The sequence below is a fragment of the Ictalurus punctatus genome, chromosome 10, assembly GCF_001660625.3.
Source record: "Ictalurus punctatus breed USDA103 chromosome 10, Coco_2.0, whole genome shotgun sequence".
In the NCBI taxonomy this organism is placed as follows: domain Eukaryota; kingdom Metazoa; phylum Chordata; class Actinopteri; order Siluriformes; family Ictaluridae; genus Ictalurus; species Ictalurus punctatus.
The window spans coordinates 20,485,351-20,506,459 of record NC_030425.2 but is presented as its reverse complement, the minus strand read 5'-3'; the positions used below and the strand labels follow the sequence as shown (position 1 = coordinate 20,506,459).

The window sequence follows — 21,109 nt, the reverse complement described above, 5'->3', positions numbered from 1 at the left end:
TAGAAATCAGGGTTGCCAGATTGTATTTGCTATTTTCAGTATAGTCATTATTTGAAACTTCACAAACTGTGTTATTATATCTAAACTACATTATATCTATCAGTACAACATTACTTGTTTCCAGCATAGTTGCATGGAGAATATCCCAGTTTCTGAGACTGACAGCCTGGCAATGAATTGTGTTTTAACCTTCAGAAAATGAAGAAAATCTAGTGATTTTTGTAAAATCACTATTAAGATGTTCTTAAAAAGTTTAATATTTGTATAACCCCATCATCTGCCTTGAAATATTCTAACTTAATGCATCATTCATTTTGTACGCATGTCTGTGATATTACATTGTTGTAGATTCCCTTCTCTGCACATTTAATTGGCATCAGGTTTTCACAGAGACTGCCCGATGTTCATTAATATTTATAAGTTTCCCCCTACACCAGATCTTTAATATTCATAGTGCTGTGTTGAATTCTCAAATCTGACTGGTCAGATGGTGTAGATTAATTTTCTATAACAGCAGCTCTGACAGCAGAACCAGCTTGAAGAAAAATCACTGTTTTATATTAATGCACTTTTTCTAATACGCTGTTGTTTCTGTAGAAACAGTCAATTCACGGTCGTTTGTATCCTGCAAGCGCCATATAAACCTGATAATAAATACATAAGCCTAATGAAAAAAACATAAACTTGATAATACACACATAATACTAAGCACATAACAATAAAGGCTTTTTAACTTTTGTGCCAGAAGAAGTGCCTTGGATTTTTCCTTTTTTCTTTTTAATTTTTCACTAAACACATATTAATACTATACATATAATACTAATACTAAACACACAAACCTGGTAGTAAACACATGAGCCTAATACTAAACATGTGAATCTTATAATAAAAGCACACAAGCCTAATAATGAACATGCAAGCCTAATAATTAACACACCACCTTAATAATAAACACAAATCTAATAACACACGAGCTTAATAATAAACACATCAAACTAATAATTAACACACGAGCTTAATAATAAAAATGTAAACCATAATAATAAAAACCCCTAAACCTAATAATAAATGGGTTTAAAAAAACATTTTATTTAACAAATAGAAAAATCTAGTAATTGATATTCTTTAAGGAGATGTTTATCATTTTGGAAAGAGTCCAGTAATAGTGCTTGGTAACCGTCAGTATGTTTTTTCCATGGGAAAGTCTTGACAGAACGTAAGGGAATGACTGTTTATAGCGGCTATGAGGTAAATGACTAACTTATTATAAACTAATAAAATGTATGAAGTACCTTTCTTGGATTAATAAAAAATAAATCAATAATTGTTGACAAACTACTGTGGTATAAGAGTAAAAAAAAAAAAAAAAAAAAAAAAAAAAAAACACTTTGGGTGACGTCAGCTTCAGGGTGCTAACAGTAACTGAGCTTACCTTGGCCGCATCACACCACCTCTCTTTACTGTTCATTTTCCCACTAAAGTACTCCGTTTCTCAAGTTTAAAACCACGTCAGTTCCCAAGTAGGAGTGTATCTTATTGACCTGTGTTCTCAGTGCGCTCAGAGGGAAATGTACACACACAAATATAAAGTGTTAGGAGAGCAGTTGGGGGCTGAAAACAAATTTCTCACTGATTATGGAAAGTTTTTTATTTTTTTATTTTTGAGACAATTAAAGGAATTTATTTAGTACATTTTCCCTCCTCTATTGATTAATCTGAGGCTTAATAATCAAAAAGTATTTCCTGATTTCTTCTGTTTTTTTGTGTATCTCATACTAAATAGTTTTAGATCTTCATATGAAATACAACATAAAATAAAGGCAGCCTGAGTAAACACAGTTTTTTTTTTTTTTTTTTTTTTTTTTTTTTTTTTTTTTTTTTTACAGAAGCAAACAAAGTTATCCAACACCAATCACCCATGTGAAAAACTAATTGCCCCCTTGAACTTAAAATCTAAAATCTGATTGTGCCACCTTTATCAGCAATATCTGCATCCAAAAGCTTCCGAAAACTGGAGATCAGTCTTTCACTTACTTCTAAGACTAGGACTTACTCCTGTGCTTTGGATCAGTGGTTTTCACCTCGCCACTCTTCCATGGATGCCATTTTTGCCCAGTGTCTTTCTGATAATGGAGTCATGAACAGTGACCTTTATTGATGCAAGAGAGTCCTGTAGGTCATTTGATGTTGTCCTTGGCTCTTTTCTGACTTTCTGGATGTGTAGTTGTTGTGCTCTTGGAGGAATTTTGGAAGGTCGGCCACTTCTGGGAAAGTTCACTGCTGTGCTGAGTTTTTCCATTTGGAGATAATGGCTCTCACTGTGGTTTACTGTAGAGTCCCAGAGCCTTTGAAATAGCTTTGTAACCCTTCGTAGACTATAAGTATTTCAACCACCTTCTTTATCAATATTTCTGGAATTTCTTTTAACTTTGGCATAGTGCATTATTGGGTAAGACCTTTTAACCAACTTCATGCTGTTGACAAAGTTCTATTTAAGTGTAGATTTGATATGACAGGGTTTGCAGTAATCAGGTCTGGTTGTGTCTGGTCCAGCTGAACCCCGTTGTGAATGCAGTTTCATAGATTTGGGGAATTAGTAACTATGGGGGCAAATACATTTTCACACTGCCCCAGATGGTATTGGAGAACTTTTTTTTTGCTTCAATAAATAACATTATCATGTTAAAAACTATATTTTTTGTTTACTCGGTTTTCCTTTGTTTTGTCTTAGATTTTGTTTTAATTTCTGAAACAGTTTAGTATGTGACGCACAAAAACAGAAGAAATCATATAAATACTTTTCCACAGCACTCTACATGATGTTCATACAACTGTGACATTGCTATGATGTTAAAAAAAGGAGTCTTAGAGAAGGTGCATATTACCATTCAGCCTCTCAGATGAGGAGCTATACAGTGATGTACAATTAGTGGATATGATAAAAAATACACAAATAAATATGGAGGATTTTGAAATGGAAGAACGACAGTAGGTACAGATGTCAAATTTTGTCATCCCCTTATAGTGTAGACCCCACCAAAGCATATGGACAAGACATTTTCCACAGAATAGCCCAGTTAATAGACGCGAGTGATCTCGCAATTCTGATATCACAAAGGAATTTGGTGTTAAATTTTATTTCAGTGACTGAAGCCTTTGGATGACTCCTCTATCCCAGAATTCATTGAGACATCCGAGGTCCCCTCTGGCCTGTGATTGTCATCAGCATTGTAGCAGGTGTAGAGAGAGAATTGAGCAACATCATCGAATCCAGTTCATTGCTTTGTATCGTGTTCTGGTGTCACGTAAACTGCTCGTTTGCACGTGTGCGTGTGTTTCATTGGATTAATCCCATATGTTTTTCCTGTTTATGATCAAATCTTAAAATAGCGCATTCCTCCAACGCACTGTCATGTCTGCGGGGAATAAGCATTTTTGTTTCTCAAATGGTTCCGAATGTTGTTGTTTTTTGTCCAAAAAAACCCCCTTTGTTTTGTAATGGCAGGAGGCAGCTGTGTTTTGCAGCTTAATTGAGTACAAACATTTACCTCCAGAGGCAGTTCGGACATCAGGATTTTGTAATCTAAAGTAACTAATGATCGGAATGATTACCATAGCACTAATGAGAGATTTCCTGCACAGCGCAATGTTTAGTACAGGTTACTGAGCACTTGAGACAGTTGGTCCACAACAGACGGCAGTGTCTCATTGCTATTCAGCCCTACATCTGTAGCTGAGAATGACTAAATGCCAGTTTGATGTCGCATTTACAATTGTGGAATGGTTGGTTTCCAGTCTGTTGTTGAACATCACTGAATCTACCACTTTTCAACTGCAGTCTCCTCCATTATACTGAACGTGTTCCAATTGATGCGCGCCCAACTGCAATTTGTTTGCACTTTTATAACGTATTGGTTTGTTTTTTTTTCTACCTCCAGCTGTTCCACCTAGAATGGTTCTTAATCTCTTCAACTTCCAATTCCGTAGACGGGGTTAAAGTCTTGCATGTGTAGTACACATGATCACATGATGCTCATTCAAATTTGTTCAAAATCAGAAATCTTAGAAGCTCAAACCCTGCCAGAAAATCACAATGACTATTGAAGCATTCAAGATAAATAAATAAATATATATATATATATATATATATATATATATATATATATATATATATATATATATATATATATATATATATATATATACACATATACATATACATACATACATACATATATATATACATACATACATACATACATACATACATACACATAGAGAGAGAGAGAGAGTGTGTGTTATTTATACACAGTGCACTATTCATATTCATACCATAGCACTGTTAATTAATTTTCAGCTCTGACAGGCTGTAAGGTAAAACACGGGTAAATCACAAGGTAAATATTATTCTTCTAATACATGATTGTTTCTATAGTAACAACCTACTAATAAACGGATTTAAATAAACATGCAATTGTTGATCAGTGAAGTTTTCTCTGTTTATTTTACATTTTTGGAAGGAGTCTCCAATGTGTGTTTTGTAACAATTTCGTTCAGTCTTTTTGACATGGGAAGATGTTCAGGGTGGTGTTTTGTCTGATTAACTTCAAGAGAGGGGGGAAAAAAGAGCCTGGTGAGGGAACGACGCTTTATAGCAGTTATAATGTTGTGAATCAGTAATGTAAATAAACTTTGCTATCATTTATTATACAAATGTCTAATTAAATACATTTAATCAATGGGAAACTGCTGTCAGATTAGAGAAATAAAACACTTTGGGACGTGGTGTTATCGGAAAATAATCAAGTTACAGTGGTGGTAATGGCATCACACCATCCTGTTGTTGATTACTTTTCTATAACATAACTCCCCCGTTGTGTTTTATTCCTTACATATCATAGGCTATAAGCAGTTTGTGGAAATATGGCTGTAATAGAATCATCTTTAACCTGGTTGTTGATTTTTGAGTTGAGTTGCTACTAGAAATCTCAGATTGATTATAAAATCATCATAATATTAGTTTACCCAATGTGTTTTGGGTTTAAACTTTTCTCTAAGCTCATGACATCATATTAATAATCTCTGTGGCCAGAGATTACAGCACCAGCTGTTGTTAGTGCCTTTTCATGCTGTACAAACTATAGTGCCCTCCACTAATATTGGGACCCTTGGTAAATATGAGCAAAGAAGGCTGTGAAAAATTGTCTTTATTATTCAACTTTTTGACCTTTTGTTAAAAAAATTCACAAAACTACTCTGTTCACATGGATATCAAACAATTGCAAGCGCTACCACTGTGCTCATGCCTGAGGTGAGCACATGATCTCCTGGCTCCAATTTAAAAGGTCTTGCCCATCGATATGTTTCTATTTTGCTGATATAATACAAAGAATGCAGTCAAACATTTTATTTATGCTTAAATGTGGTTTGTCGTTGATATGAAGCCAGCGGTTTTAAACAGCACGCCTAGTTGTGCTTAATGTTGCTGTTACTACGGATACTACACATGAGTCGCAAACTGTTTTTCGCTGGCTCTTTCAAAAGCCAAATTCTCATGCCCTAACCCTTTGTCAATGGGCTCAAGCCTGGTTTAAGTAGAAATGTACACAACTTGTCATCTTGTTTGGTGGGTTCAACTATGTGTTTATTCACTCTCTCCTTAGTGTCCTGTGTGGAATATTTCAGTAGAACTAAACCAAGATTTACAAGAGCGACATGCCCACATTTACACGGTCCTGAGTTGTCGCAAACGTTCTCTTTGGTATGTCTTTGGTGCGCTATCCAGTGTTTATTTTGCCAGGAACCTTATTTTCAAATAAGGGTTGTTGTTCTGTTTCCTGAAAACAGGCAGAATACAAAGCAGATGATTTTCGACAAAAACAAGGAACACTGGTCCTCATTTAATGATAGTGAAAAGCAGGTCTGCAAGTAAAAGTTATTTAGAATCCATTTGGTTGTTTTTCATTTAGCATCTCCAGTATTATTTCTTGGTGAAGCAAAACAGAAGCAATCATTCGATTGACAGCTTTCATAAAGCGGCATTAGAGCTCATTTTTTCGCCATATGCTTGTCAGCAATGGGCCATTTACCTGAGACTGGTGTGTGTGTGTGTGTGTGTGTGTGTGTGTGTGTGTGTGTTATTGAAGGGCATAAATGAAGCATGCACAATTTTTCTGAATTTCATTCTTTCTGACTGATGTCTTTTTCAGGCATGACAATCCCTGAAGATGACTCAGAAGCAGGCCAGACCAGTAAATACTGCCTGGTCGCAATTGGAAGACTTCAGGTGTGTAAAAAGATTGTATTAGCTGCTTTAATAGCCACATTTTTCAACAATCCCAGGTTGATTGGTCATCATAGAGACAGGAAAATGAGCTCCGGCAGGCTTCGGCATCGTGACACCCTTCAGTGTCGTGCATCGTAATTCTTGGCAGACTGTGCATTTATTTATTTATTCACTCTCCCCTGCTAGTGTACCATCTAGCCCCAGGATGGATAACAAATTTGTCTCAGCTGTTGTTTTGGAGCTGAACAAAGAGCTAACTAACTTGAAAGTTATCTGAACGAGCTGTCCAATATTTGTCAAATGAATGGAACTTGACTCTGGTGAATAGAATCAGGGTCAGGACCTTTCCTGTTGAAAATTTGTAGGTTATTAAACAGGACAGATTGACTGGATTTGCAAATGTAGGCTAAATACTACTTTATGTACTTTATAATGAATGAGGAAGGAGGTGTGTTGCAAATCTAGTACATATCCACAAGTCAAGAATAAAACACGATGAGGTATGCTGTTACAGGAAATTCATCAGTGACTGGTTTGAGTGATGCAACCTGACACAAAGTGGAGTTATTGTTACCAGCCCAGCGTTCATTATTTTCCTATGACAGCATGTCCCACAGTGTTTTATTCCGCTTATACCAAAGCAGTTTGCAGACAATGACCATTTTTTGTTTACTAAGAAGGACACATTACTTTTTATTGATTAATTTCTGTGAGACGAGTCCTGATATTACAGCTATAAATAGTCGTTCCCTTACCAGACTCATTCTACTTACTCTCTAAGTTAATAGGACAAGAAGTGCAACTTGTCACGTTATCTAGAAAGCAAAAGGGGGCAACTTCTGGCTTTTACAAAACACTGGCGCTGAAGGCTCCTTCCAAAAATGCTAATATAAACATCTCGCAGAGAGCTTTACCATATCAACAGCTATACACACCATATAGCCTAAAGTCCTTGTGAAGGGGTAGTTGCTATAGAAACATGTGATTTGCCTTTTATCTGGAGCTACTGTCAAAGCTGCTGTTATAGAAAAAACACCTCGTGATCAATCAGAAGCAAGAATTCAACAATGCTGTGTTTAAAAAAACAAACAAACAAAAAAAAAACATAAGAAATAACAAGGAAGTGGAAATATGAAGCACAGTTTCAGAGTTCTTGGGGTCACATGGTCCATTGAGCATGTGCATTAGTGCATATGTGCATGTATATAGGATTAGACTAATGGATGAACGTGAAGGATCTTCATCTGGTCCTTTCATCTTGTTTCATCTGTACATCTTTTATCTTCTGCTTTTTTTTTCTTCTTCTTTTCTCTGAATCACCCAGGGATGATTAAAGCCCAAAATGGAAATGGAAAAAATTATTCACAGACTCCCATTCATATTGATTTAGTCTTGTCGGATAGTGTCTGCGATGGCCTTTGATAAATATCAGCTAACTGTGCAAAAAATGAACAGGCAAGGGATTTTAGACATTATCCAGTAAATAACAAATTCTGCAATCAATGCTATTGGGGTAAAAAGGGTAATAATAATAATAATAATAATAATAATAATAATAATAATAAATCTAATAAACAACATTTGTACATTTGAAGGATTCGTGTATTTTGACCAGTGACTCTTCTTAATTCTTAAGGAGAAGATCTAAAAATAAATAAAGAAATAAATACGATTTTAAAGCATGTAGCTAGATATAGTGTATAACACCACACTGTCTGAAGCAATGTGGTATGAAGCTGAGGAAAAGATTAAACATGATTACTGTTCCATTACTGTTGACCTAACTTTGTTCAGATATGTTAATTAGCTAACGTTATACCACAGTGCTGTTCCACAGACTTCTCAAAATCTGACTGATACGAAGATGTTGATTAATTTTCTCTAACAGCAGCTAGGGCAGTATTTGGCTTCAAGGCAAATGACAGTTTTATGTTAATTCTCTTGTTCTAATCTTTAATGGGTTCCATAGCGACAGCTCGTTCACAGGGACTTGTATGGAAGACACACATCATTTACATCTAATAATAAATGAATTTAAATAAATGTTATACCATAAAGAAACTCATAGAAGTGTTGATGAAGTAAGGTCCTCATTATAAGAGGATGTTGCACTTTTTGTCTATGGGGCTTTCACGCCAGCGGTTTAGTCCGAAACCAAGCACAGTTTGCATGAAAAATTGGTAAAAAGCATTGAACAGCTGTCATGCGAGACCACCTGTAGTAGGTGGTCTGAGTTCGATTGCACTGGAACTGAGCCGCGATTCCTGTGAATGTGAACGCAACTCGTACTCAGGTTTACGCTTGTTCAGGAAGTAATCTTCGCACACGTTTTATCCGATGATGACTTCATTAGTTTCCACAACACACGTGTACCCTAAGTATTTTAGCATAATAGCACCAAAATATATATATATATATACAGTGAGGGAAAGAAGTATTTGATCCCCTGCTGATTTTGTACATTCGCCCACTGACAAAGAAATGATCAGTCTATAATTTTAATGGTAGGTTTATTTGAACAGTGAGAGACAGAATAACAACAAGAAAATCCAGAAAAACGCATGTCAAAAATGTTATAAATTGATTTGCATTTTAATGAGGGAAATAAGTATTTGACCCCTCTGCAAAACATGACTTAGTACTTGGTTTAAAAACCCTTGTTGGCAATCACAGAGGTCAGACGTTTTGTTGTAGTTGGACAAAAACAAAACGTCAAACAAAACGTCTGACCTCTGTGATTGCCAACAAGGGTTTTTAAACCAAGTACTAAGTCATGTTTTGCAGAGGGGTCAAATACTTATTTTCCTCATTAAAATGCAAATCAATTTATAACATTTTTGACATGTGTTTTTCTGGATTTTTTTGTTGTTATTCTGTCTCTCACTGTTCAAATAAATCTACCATTAAAGTTATAGACGGATCATTTCTTTGTCAGTGGGCAAACGTACAAAATCAGCAGGGGATCAAATACTTTTTTCCCTCACTGTATATATATATATATATATATATATATATATATATATATATATATATATATATATATATATAATATATATATTTTTTTTTTTTAAATGGCAAGTTGTGTTGTGTTCTCCATGCGTGTTTGTGATGACTTAAGATGAACACAAATGCACCGGGGTTCAATAGAATCAAGTGAGTCTAAAACCAGACTAACGCTGTGGGGGGGCTCTGGGAACAGTCTCACTCGGATTCGGACCGCAGCAAACGTGCCCAGTGTGAAAACCACCTTATTAACTTCAATAGAGTGAGGCAAATGATAGTCTGGTGTATTTATAGCTGCTGTAACAGGATCCAACTTGGTTGCAGATGTTCCACAACACTAAATGTCACTATAAATGGAAAAAAAAATATGCCGTGCCATACTTTATAATTTGTCTTTATTAATTGTTGGCAAAGAGGAATTAAATATTTTGAAGAATGTTGTTATAGGACAACACCCAACTTTGGTTTGGTGTGGTGTGGTAACGTTCCTTGTGGTGTGCTTTTTCCCCTTACTTATTACTTCTTTTTGGGTCATTTTGTTAGCTAAATTTAAGTTAGCATGTAGCCGTGTAATGGAAGAAATTTAAAGGCAAGGTGTTTTTTTTTTTTTTTTTTTTTTGGTATATTAGATTTGTTTGGTACCTTGTCATTGGCAAGCTATAATTGTATATTACATTACATTACAGCATTTGGCAGATGCCCTTATCCAGAGCGATAAATTATCTCATTTATACGAGTGAGTAGTTGAAGGCTAAGGGCCTTGCTCAAGGGCCCAACAGTGGCAGCTTGGCAGTGCTGGGATTTGAACTCTCAACCTTCTGATCAGAAGTCCAACGTCTTAACCGCTGAGTTATGCTAATTATGCTAGGTTAAATCATCAGAATTTAGGCTAACAGTTACATCTAATTACATCTAATCACTAATAGTTGCATTAATGTTGCCTCGTTGATGTTAAAAACACATTTTTGGGGGTGTAAAATGTATTCCCTGTAGGATTGTTAAAAGTGAATCACCAAATAATGGCTGTTAATAATCTCCTGAAAAATAAATAATTTATGCATGTTTATTTACTTCATATTGTTCCATAATAAATATGAGTTCTTTTAGCTACCTTGTCCATGTTTTTTCCAATTTTCGTAGCTAGGCTAAATAATGGGAAACGTATTCTAACATAATTAGATGCAAAAGTCCCGAAACCTTGATGTTGCAGTTTTGACCGGTTCAAGGCTTGTCGGTTAATGTTAATAGCCAAATAATAGGGCTTGTTTTGTTGTGCAGGAACGGCATTTATACAGTACTAATGATGGTAATTAAAAGTAAATGCCCTGAACACTCAGTATAATGAGTGTGTAAGAGACTTTATGAAATGCAAATGGATTTGCGTTCTCCCCCTCAGGTGACCAGTTCTCCAGTCTCCATGGACATGAACGGGCTGTCTGTTCCGACAGAGTTTCTTTCTCGTCACAACTCGGACGGCATCATCACCTTTGTGGATCCCCGCTGCATTAACGTGATTGGCTACCAGCCGCAGGTGAATACATTTCATTGCTTAGCAAAGACAGGCTTGACATACAGTCAATCTGGAGAAATTTTACAGCTCCAAGGAGTTAAAAACAAGAAATCTGAGATAAGGTTTTGATTTCATCTACAATAAGAAGCTTATCGGTTAATGAACTGCAGATGAACTGACTCGTGTGTTTCATATAGCCGTTTTATATTACTTCCTGTCTAAGCCTTTTTCTTAAATTCAAATACCATCCTGATCCCTTGGGCAGCAGATCTGCCTCAGTCTTTTAGATATTACGCTATTCACATACTAATATTACTATTACTTAATTTAATATTCTGCTGAGAATAAAGTATATTATCCTCATGTATAAAATACTGAGGTAAAATCAAGCATTATTATCCAATTAGTTTGATCTGCTCTTTCAGAAACCCAGTTCATTTGTCACCATGAATATGCAAGTTTTGGCTACTGCAGACCAATTTTGTTTTCATTCCTGAATATTAAATTGTTTGAGTATCTTTTTAAAAAATCATTAGACAACAGAAAAAGGGTAACGGAGCCATTAAACTTTAACCCTCAGTAAATCCAGATTCTATTAATATTCAAATTAGAAACCCTTCCAATATTGTATGTCCCATTTTTTCACCTGCTAAACTAGTATAATAACATAATGTTATAAACTCCCTCTGTCAGCATGCAGCACGATTCTCAGCATGGACATTGCTGCTTTCAATTGTTATACCTTGTTTGACCTTTGACAATTTTATATCAGCCTTGTCTTGACATTATTCTGATCAAGTTTGAGGCAGTTCGGGTAAAAATAACAGGATTATTGCAAAGTCTGTTGTAAGTCACACACTTCCTGCTGCCAGTTGGTCTCGCTATGACCGTGACTCACAATAGTCACATCCATGTGATCATCCCCCAGTACCAAACATACAGCTCAATTTTGATTTAAATCACTCATTGCATGCAGAAGATATGACACACTTCCTGTTTCCCTTTTTTTTTAACCATAAATTTATTGCCTCTCCATGGTGAAACCGTTCCAGATATCAGAAATCCCTTCGTAATTTAGCATCTTCAATGTCTTGCCATAATGTTTACCAGATTTGGTGACAATCACATGAATCCCCTAAGAGGAGTATTTAAAAGTTCATTGCATGCACTTTTCACAAAATCCGAAATGGCCGACTTCTGTTTGGGCGGAGCTAATGATTGTCGTGAAAGTTGTTTGGGTCAGTGAAAATAATAGGTTTACTGAGTTTCATACATATATGTACAACTATGTACAATTTCTGCCCCTAGGTTTTGTACTGTATAAAAGGGGACGCTACAGAGCCACCCCACCATGCCAATGTGCTACTCTTTGCGGGGGACTCTGACGTGCTTGCCAAATTTCATGAGTTTTTGAACATGTTAAGGGCTACAAAAGCCCCCAAAACATTGAAAAAAAATCAAATAAAATAATAATCCTTAGGAAAACAATATGATGCTACCTTGCGCACTTTCAGTATTTGGGCCCAAATAACCCGATGCAGAAACGTTATTTACATATTGTATACCCCTCTCCTTTGCATGACACATAATTCATGCACATATTTCTTTACTTGCAAGACGCCTACTAACTACACACCCAAGGTTATCTGAGATTATCCGAGCTTATAACTACACACACTAAGGTTATCCAATTGGCCACGCTTTATTGTGGATCTTGGCAAATCAGGGCCTCAGCATAGTCAGTCAACGGTTGGGTTTTTTTTTTAAATAATGTTTAAAAAATGGGATGTAACATTCATGCTCATAAATTGTTGTATTTTGGAAAATTACTTGCTCAACTCAGTCTGCTGTTTACTGCTCTGTTTCAGGACTTGCTTGGTAAAGACATTCTGGAGTTTTGTCATCCTGAGGATCAAAGCCACCTAAGGGAGAGCTTTCAACAGGTACAGCAGCCACTTTTTTCGATGTCATGTCATTTTTGTATCGCTGTAACTATAGACAGGTTGTAGTCTATATAACCTACTGATATAAATAATAGCATATTATATATAAAAGTATATTATTATACAAAATTAGTAAAAATACTCAATTTCATTCAGAGGCAATGAAGAAAAGCTGCGAAAGTTTTGGACGAGCCCATCCCGATGTGATTGCTTGAGCATTTCAGTTGTGTCTGTCATCTATTGTTTGGTGTCTCTGGGAAGGGGATGGGATTGCTCTTGAGTCTGGTTCTTTTCAGAATTTCTTCCTCATGACTTCTCAGGAAGTTTCTTCTTGCTCCTGTTGTTTCTGGCTTGTTACAGTTATCAGCCAGCGCAGTGTTTTGCAGGAGCAAGCAAGTGTAGCTAACTTACACAGAATTCAATTCTGTTTAATTATATTTAGCGACTGTTAGCTGCTAGCTATGAGTTTATTTTAGCTTGCTTTGATGTGTGCCTTTAATGTTGGATGGGGATCCTACTGAGGCTATGCAAAGATATGCAAGTGTATCACATTTTCTGTGGATATGGAATAATATTTTGCCCCACACTGGATTGCCAACTCCTAACCTGGCCACTTTATTATAAATGGTCTGGGTATGCCCCTGGTTTAAAATAATTTACAGTGTGATAATCTAGATTCCCTAACCTAACAATTTGGCTAATGGTTCTGCAAGGTTCTATGAACATGTTGCTGTTTGTGAATCTGTAAATATGAATTCGCAAGTCTATACCCTCATTCTGAGAGCTGATGTTGAGTTGGATGGTTATCATAATGCAAATCCTATAATACAACCTGTACCCTCGGGTGGTAGTAGTATGACTCAGCAGAGCTCATGCATTTCTTCTATCAAGCATCCAATTTGATTTGAGTCATGCTGGAAAACCTTCAAAGTGACAGTCACTCTATGTGATATCTCTTTCCCCTCTATTTCCTCTGTCTCTTGGTGGATTTGGATTTGTCGCCTTTGTCTATTTGATGTTTTAAAGCACATGACAGACCGAGATGGAGCAAACAGTGGCAGTTTCTGCTCTGAGAGGCTGATCAGAATTTGGCTCAGGGAATTACAGCTCAGGAGGGGAAGCCCAACATGGCATGAGTGGGAAAAGGAGTAATCATGATTAAAAATGCTGGCCCTTTCTCTTTCTCTTCATATCTCCTTCATTAGCTTCATTCCATTCTTTCTCTCCCACTCTTTATTTGCTAATTAAACCTTTGTGGTTTCTCACATACTCAGCTTGACCCTTCTGATTTCTCTCTCTTTTCGATGTTTTGAGGACATCTCTTAGTTCATCTTTGCCTTTTCTCTTACTGTGTAACTTTGTGGAGTTTGGTCCCTGCTGGGGTCATTTTATCTGGAACTTTGCAGGAGATCCTGGCAGCTGGTAGCTTGATAAAAAAAAAAAAAGGTTTTATTTGCAGACACAATTGGCCAGTAAAGGAACAGGAAAATGGCTCTAGGTGCTACACAAATAGCACTCAAAAAACATTTTATTCACAAGTCTCACCCTTGCTTCATGGATAATCTCACCGGTGTACCTCAGAGCTACTGCTGTAATCATTAAGACTGTCCTGTGCTCATCTCAGCAGTCCCAAGTTCATAATTTGCTCATACTGTACTCTTCAGCACACTCGACTTTACAGTATACAGTTGTAGAAGAGTAATAATTTATAATCCCACTATTCAGTGTCACCCAGAAGAGGATGGGTTCCCTTTTGAGTCTGGTTCCTCTCAAGGTTCTTCCTCATATACAGATCCAATATACAATAGAGGAATCAACATGGTGCCTGTCACACCTCCTAAATCAAATAACATGAATTCTAACCCTGAATAGAGCAGTTCTTACTTGCAAGAGATAAAGCAAGACTATATTTCCCATGTCAGTGTGTAGTTCAGAGCTTCATCTCAGCGGCAAGCTGAAAATAAATTGCGATTTTTCTCAATTTCATGTAAATTAGTTATAGCTCAGTGAAGCGACAAATTATATTGATTGACTTCCTCAGACTGATCACATGGTGCAAGCTTTCTCATGTCACCAGTTCTCTACTCTCTACTATTACTTTGATTCCAATTATCCTTAGCGGGATTGGCTTGCATTGTGGAAGGTTATAAAAGGCATTTTGACGCCATTAACAGCCGAGATAAAGCCAAATAAAAGGCATCAATCTATCAACCTTCAGTGTTGCTAAATAAAAGTCATGAAATCATACTAGCTGAGTGGGAGTGCAGTTGGCTACTGACTTTCATAACCAGGATTGCCAAAAACATGCCTCATTTATCAAGCTGGATATGATGGGGTTTATTCGATATGATCAGATTTATTGGTATTCCTGAAAATCCTGTAAATTTGTAAGAAATGGTTGTATTCTGCTCCTGCGTGTTTTGTAGATTTTCTTATATAAAGACTAACCAAGGTAAACCTCGACTTGATTGACTTCAAATCATATAATTTGCATGGATACTGCACTTTTTATATGGATTATAATTAGTTTAATTTACTTATTTTAATTAACATTTAAATGTTTGGGATAGTTTAAATATTTGAATGATTGAATAATTTTTGTTTTATTTATTTTTAAATATTTTTTGTTAAAGGAATATACTATGTTTCAAGCAGTTTAATCTCTTATCCACTGCTGACCTTCAGAATTACTTAATACTTTCCACTTCAAGCACTGGCTAGAACTTACAATTTATGCATTTTTGGGGGAGAATATTGACAGATCTATAAAGGTTGACCCTCATTTATAGTGAAACAACAGAAGTTTGCTTCTTGAGTCTTGATTGATGAGCACTACACTGCTGGTGCTTGCAGTTACAATAATAATAATTTAAATTTTAATAATTTTTTTTTTAACCAAGCCATCAATCAGTTTCTCTACACTTGCTTTTCCGCTATAATTTGTGCAATGATGTAATACTACTTCTTTAAAATAAACAGAAGCGACGTTTTTGATAGTAAATTCTCATTCAAAGTGTGCATAAGGTTATTGAGTCAACAGACTCTTAGAGTTGTGGAAGCACTTGTTTCTTTTTCTCACTTTTTCTCCCTCCTCACCATGTTTGCTTGACAAAGACCTCAGTGGCCAACACCCAAATTGTCACATAATAACTGTTTGAAAACTTGAGACACACACTTGTGCAAAAAACACATTCTTACACTCGCTACTCTTCACAATCACGTATATCAGGTCCAGAGCTTTTTGTACAAACTTCCACTTACAGTATGACAGCAATTTCTACAAGAGCTGACAGTTGTGCCATGACGGAAACGATTGTGTTTTTTTTGGCATCAAATCCCAACATCTCTCATAATCCCTGCCAAAGATTTCCCATGATGTTGGACGGAACTGAAGTTGGAGACTCCTCACAGTTCTGTGCTTCTCACAGCTCATTTCAGATGAAAAGTGGAATCAAGGGGCCATTATTTCTTTTCCCAACAGTGTCAAACGCTTCCTGTTTACATCCGGGTTTACTTCTGGCTTCCCTCTTTTTCTGGTTCTCTACTTCCTGGCCTTCTATAGTTGGTGAAGCCAGCTTTGCACCGTACGTTTCTCAGCCTGATTTTGTTGCTGTAGACAAAAATTGCATTGCAGTTTGGTTTTTAATAGAGATCAGTGGTCTTAAAACACATGATGTGACATTCTCACCAATGGCCGAGTTAGTTCCATTACGACCAACGAGAGCCAGTGACTGTTTTGGCAGTGTCAAGAATTAAGTGGTGGAGACATAATGTTTTCAGGTTATTTGTGTTTTCATCATGTAAGTTAACATAATGTAACTAGGCTTCATGCTTGGCCCTTGGTATATTGAGATGCAAAGCTACCACAGAGGTTAATTTGTCAAAAATAATATCCTTATTGCTTTTGAAAAATGGGCATTCCATGTTTAAGCCAGCCACGAACTGCTCCGGTGTCCTCCTCTTCACGTTTTAAAGTGTTCCTTCTCCAGGTGTAACATTGCTACTATTATAGCAAGGGCTTGTTTTTGTTTATGCCACCCCATTTTCTGAACAAGCATGGATTGTACTGACTGATGGCTTAAGCAGAACATAGTGATTTTCTTTAATCTGACAGAGTGTGACAGGTAATAATCTTAAACGACAGCTAAAATCGCACAGTGTAATACAGGCTTAATTTGACAATAATAAGAATAGTAATGAGGGACACGTAAAAAAATGGGATTAAAGGTATTACTGTTGGAGCTTGAGCAGAAGTGGGGAAGATGTGATATGAGCTTTAATGGTTAAGACTTGTGGAAAAACTAGAGCGCAAACAGGAGTAAACATTTGTGAGAAATAGAAAGGCTTTGGTCCATTGATTAGTGATGAAAGCCTTTAAATGGCCCTTCAAATGGATGTTTTTGATGGGGAAAAGTGATAGAAAATTTCCTCCCCTGAGGTTCTTTGGACTGTTTTTATACAGAATTGAAAAATGGCCTGGTGAGTTCATCTATAAATGTAGGTCATGTTCAAGTACAAAAAAATTACATTTGCTGCAGCAAATAAGCTCTTGATGTAGGTTCCAGTCCAAAGCATGTGCAGTTGTATTTGATTGTGTCTATAATTTTTTGCAAAATCAGACCGCAGCTGTTAAATAGATTTGGTGGAAGCATGGGTAAATTTTTGCTGCTTAGTCAATTATTAAGTTGAGATACTTGTTCTTGTTTTACAGTGTCAGCAGTTTTGCAACAATAATGGGTGTAGAGCATAGTCATTTTGGATGACAACCAAAAATGAAGGGTTTTGCAGATGGTGACTTTTTAAGACTTCATATATTTTTGTTACTTTTTTGTATGCATCTTCATTTTGGTGAGAATTGGTGTTAGGGGTCAGGATTATGAATTATACAGAGCCTATTTCAAGCCATTTGTTGTCACAGAACCTTATTATAGTCACTGCACCTTTTTATTGGTTACTGTTTCCTGAACAACATTGACATTCTCCTAATACCAACATATTCGTTAAACATATTTCCTTAACTGTTGTTTATGGATATTGACATAAATTCTTATCATTTTTGTTGATATAAATGATCATACCTGCAGTCGTTTATAATCCTGGTAGAATCAGTGCAACCACATAGCACAAGTCATTACATTTACCCATTAATACAATTTGATTCGATTCACAATACTGGCTTCAAAGTTCAACTCTCAAGTATATTTTGAACAAAATTTAATGACGAACAGTTAGGACTGAAAAGACACACTTTAATAATGAATCCTAAATAATGTAAAACAGTGTGCATCAACAAAATAAATAGCTACAAATAGCTCATAACTTTATGAGCTCCGTAATAGCACCTGAGGTATCATTGTAATTGAAATAGAGCTCTAAAGTCAGCTAAAATGCCTGTTCTGCAGCCTCTTTTTCGACATTGTAGGTCACAATGGAGCAGGCCTGGTACCGTTACAAAGAGCTCTTCAGGAGCTTTCAAAGTGTTATAGCATGGTTGTGTAACCATACAACCTATAATGCATGTTGTGATCCAGAGTTGCTGGTCGCTTCACAAGTGCAGATCACTCCATGTAATGGCACAGGCTCTTCACGAAAGAATGCAGTCATTTGACCAGTGTGTTCTTTGCATATTTTAATTCTGTAGGTTGTACAAATTGGGTCCTCGGATGTTCAAACAGTGCAATTGCGTTAGATGCATAATTAATGGAATGCTCATTTCCACTGCTGTATGTGAATCTCACATTTCCATGATGTACATAGCCACATCTTTGCGATGCCTCATGTCATGTCACTAGCACATCACTGCATGGATTTGCATGGGTGAACAAGCCGTACAATTCATTAACTAGCCCACCCTTCCCAGGCAAGTGGAAGTTCCAGTGTGCTGACCAGTCACATGTTCTGGTTTCTTCAAAACCACATTTGCCAATTTACTAGGCTAAACATGGTTGCTAACATAATGTAGTAGAGCATGGCAAGCAGGTTCACTGGTTAAGTGCAGTAATACAGACACAAACAGTTATATAATTTCCCACATAGGGGACATTTCAGTGATAGTCATTTTCCTTTTCTGAGGTGTTTGTGCCCTAAACAATCATGCCACAGTCAAAGTAACCAAGATCATTCTGATGGTTGATGTTTGACTGAAGTTCTTGAACTGTATCTGCCTGATTTTATGCCTAGTGTTACTGCCATGAATGAGCAGGTGTACAGGTGTTCATTTTATTAAGCAAAGTCTCTGAAATAATGTCTTTGAATTACTCAGTTGTTCAGTACCAACCCCCAACCCCCCCCCCAATTGCATAGCCTTTCAGTCTTTTGCATCACATTATGTGTGCTTTTTGTTTATCTTTGTTTCCTAGTTATCTTGTTGTACATTGAAATGTCTGTTGTACTATCTAGTTTTGCCCTCTGGGTGCCTTTATACTGATAATGGATCTCCCTATTTTAACTCTGACAGTTATCTGACCCAAGCTCTGGATTATGGTGATGATGGATGATTATGGCAGCCTGGGCTGTTGTAGTTCAGTGGTTAAGGTCTTGTGTTTTTGACCGCAAGGTTGTGAGTGCAAACCTCAAGAAAGCCAAAGTTGGGCCCTTCATCATTAACTGCTCTTGTATTTGGATTGGATTCTGCCACAGTAGAGTTGCTACCGCATGAGTAAATATAAATGTACTGAATAAGCCCATATAACAAGTTTTTGCAAATATGTCTTACTAACTCTGGCTTAGAACTGTTACAGGACCTTTAACTTCTTCCAAACTCCTTTAATTTTAAGAGTGCCTGGTTCAAAGTCTGGTTTAAGCAAGGACAGTTTGATCATTTTTAAAAGATTAAAAGACCCTTTATTTAAGGGATGAATGAGGCTCTGAAAATTTTTGTCTTTACTGGAGGAAGAGTCTTATGATCAAAAAAACATCCCACCTTTGGCCAAGAATAGCATGCGGTATCCACTCTCTCGTGTCTCTGTGGACGGTGGGTTTTTTCTCCTCACGGTCTGGGGTGTAGTGAGCTGTTTGAGTTGTTTAAACCGGGCATTCTTTGAGATGCTAATGAGCTTTATTTTGACAAAGAGAAGCAGTTTCACTCTGTTGTGTTCTTGTAAATGAAAAAAAAACAATCTCTCATCATCTTTTTCCTCTTTATTTAAAGCAATAGGAAACATAAGCTGCTTTTGCTGATGTTTGAGGTCTCAGCATGGAAAGAATGCAGATGTTAAATAGTGCCGTGAGGTTGCTAAGTTCAAGTCTTGGCTCAACATCCTGTAGTTATTATGGGTTATTTCAGGGTCACGTTAAAGAGACCTGTATATTTAAAACAGGAAACCGCAGACGTTACATTACAGTTTGTGTCCCTTAGTGTGTTTATTTAATTATCAGGGGTTTCAATCTTTATAACACATCTCCACTGGTATAACAAAATTGTGTATCAGTCAAATTGTTAGTTGATGGCAACGGACAGGATCAGATGACTTTCCTGTGGTAGTTTATATCGCCTGTCAGTCACTGGTGAAGGAGATGTGACTTCTGTACCTGTCCCAGGGAAGGAGATGTGACTTCTGTATATGTCCCAGTGAAGGAGGCATGGCTTCTGTACCTGTCCCAGTGAAGGAGATGTGACTTCTGTACCTGTCCCAGGGAAGGAGATGTGACTTCTGTATATGTCCCAGTGAAGGAGGCATGGCTTCTGTACCTGTCCCAGTGAAGGAGATGTGACTTCTGTATATGTCCCAGTGAAGGAGGCATGGCTTCTGTACTTGTCCCAGTGAAGGAGGCATGGCTTTTGTACCTGTCCTAGTGACAGATGTGTGGTCATTATATTGCACAGTAACGGAGGTGTGGCCTCTGCATCTTCCATTTCCTGTAAAGCATTCATGGCCTCTGTATCTGTCAATTCCATGTCCTCCCAGTCCTCAAAGCAATACTCAAAAAACTATTTTTTATATTATATTTAAGCTTTTTGCATAATACAGAAACAAGTTTGTCTCATATGCCATGACATCATGTCACATTAAAACAGCTATAAATTGCACCATAGCATAGGTATGTTTTCAGTCAGCTGCTTTAAATGTATCTTTTGCTGAACATTAGTAATGGAATGTTATTGGACCAATAGCTCGGTATCTGATACTGACGCATGCAAAACATGAACATATGTGATGTTGATTGAAACAACACAGGTCTTGCACATGACACATGCCATCATTCCTGAGATATTTCGTTTAACACAAAAGTAGAAGCTTGCAGAGAGTCAGTTCTTTTAGTGTTAGGATTTTATTTAGATTCTGCGAGATCTGGTATATTTGTTGTATTTAAAAAGAAAAATAGGATCATGTTCCTCTGGATCACAATGGATCATTGATCACATAT

At 36.7% G+C, this 21,109-nt stretch overlaps 1 protein-coding gene across 4 annotated transcripts in view; it reads left to right on the top strand.

Annotated features, from left to right (window-relative positions):
- arnt2 (aryl-hydrocarbon receptor nuclear translocator 2) overlaps positions 1-21,109 on the top strand; it is a 131,847-nt gene that overhangs the window by 57,504 nt on the left and 53,234 nt on the right. For all 4 annotated transcript variants that reach the window (XM_017478303.3, XM_017478302.3, XM_017478301.3 and 1 more), the window contains 3 exons: positions 6,210-6,286; positions 10,686-10,820; positions 12,668-12,742. In XM_017478303.3, the coding sequence (XP_017333792.1) occupies positions 6,210-6,286; positions 10,686-10,820; positions 12,668-12,742 (287 nt within the window). The remainder of the gene's footprint in view (positions 1-6,209; positions 6,287-10,685; positions 10,821-12,667; positions 12,743-21,109) is intronic.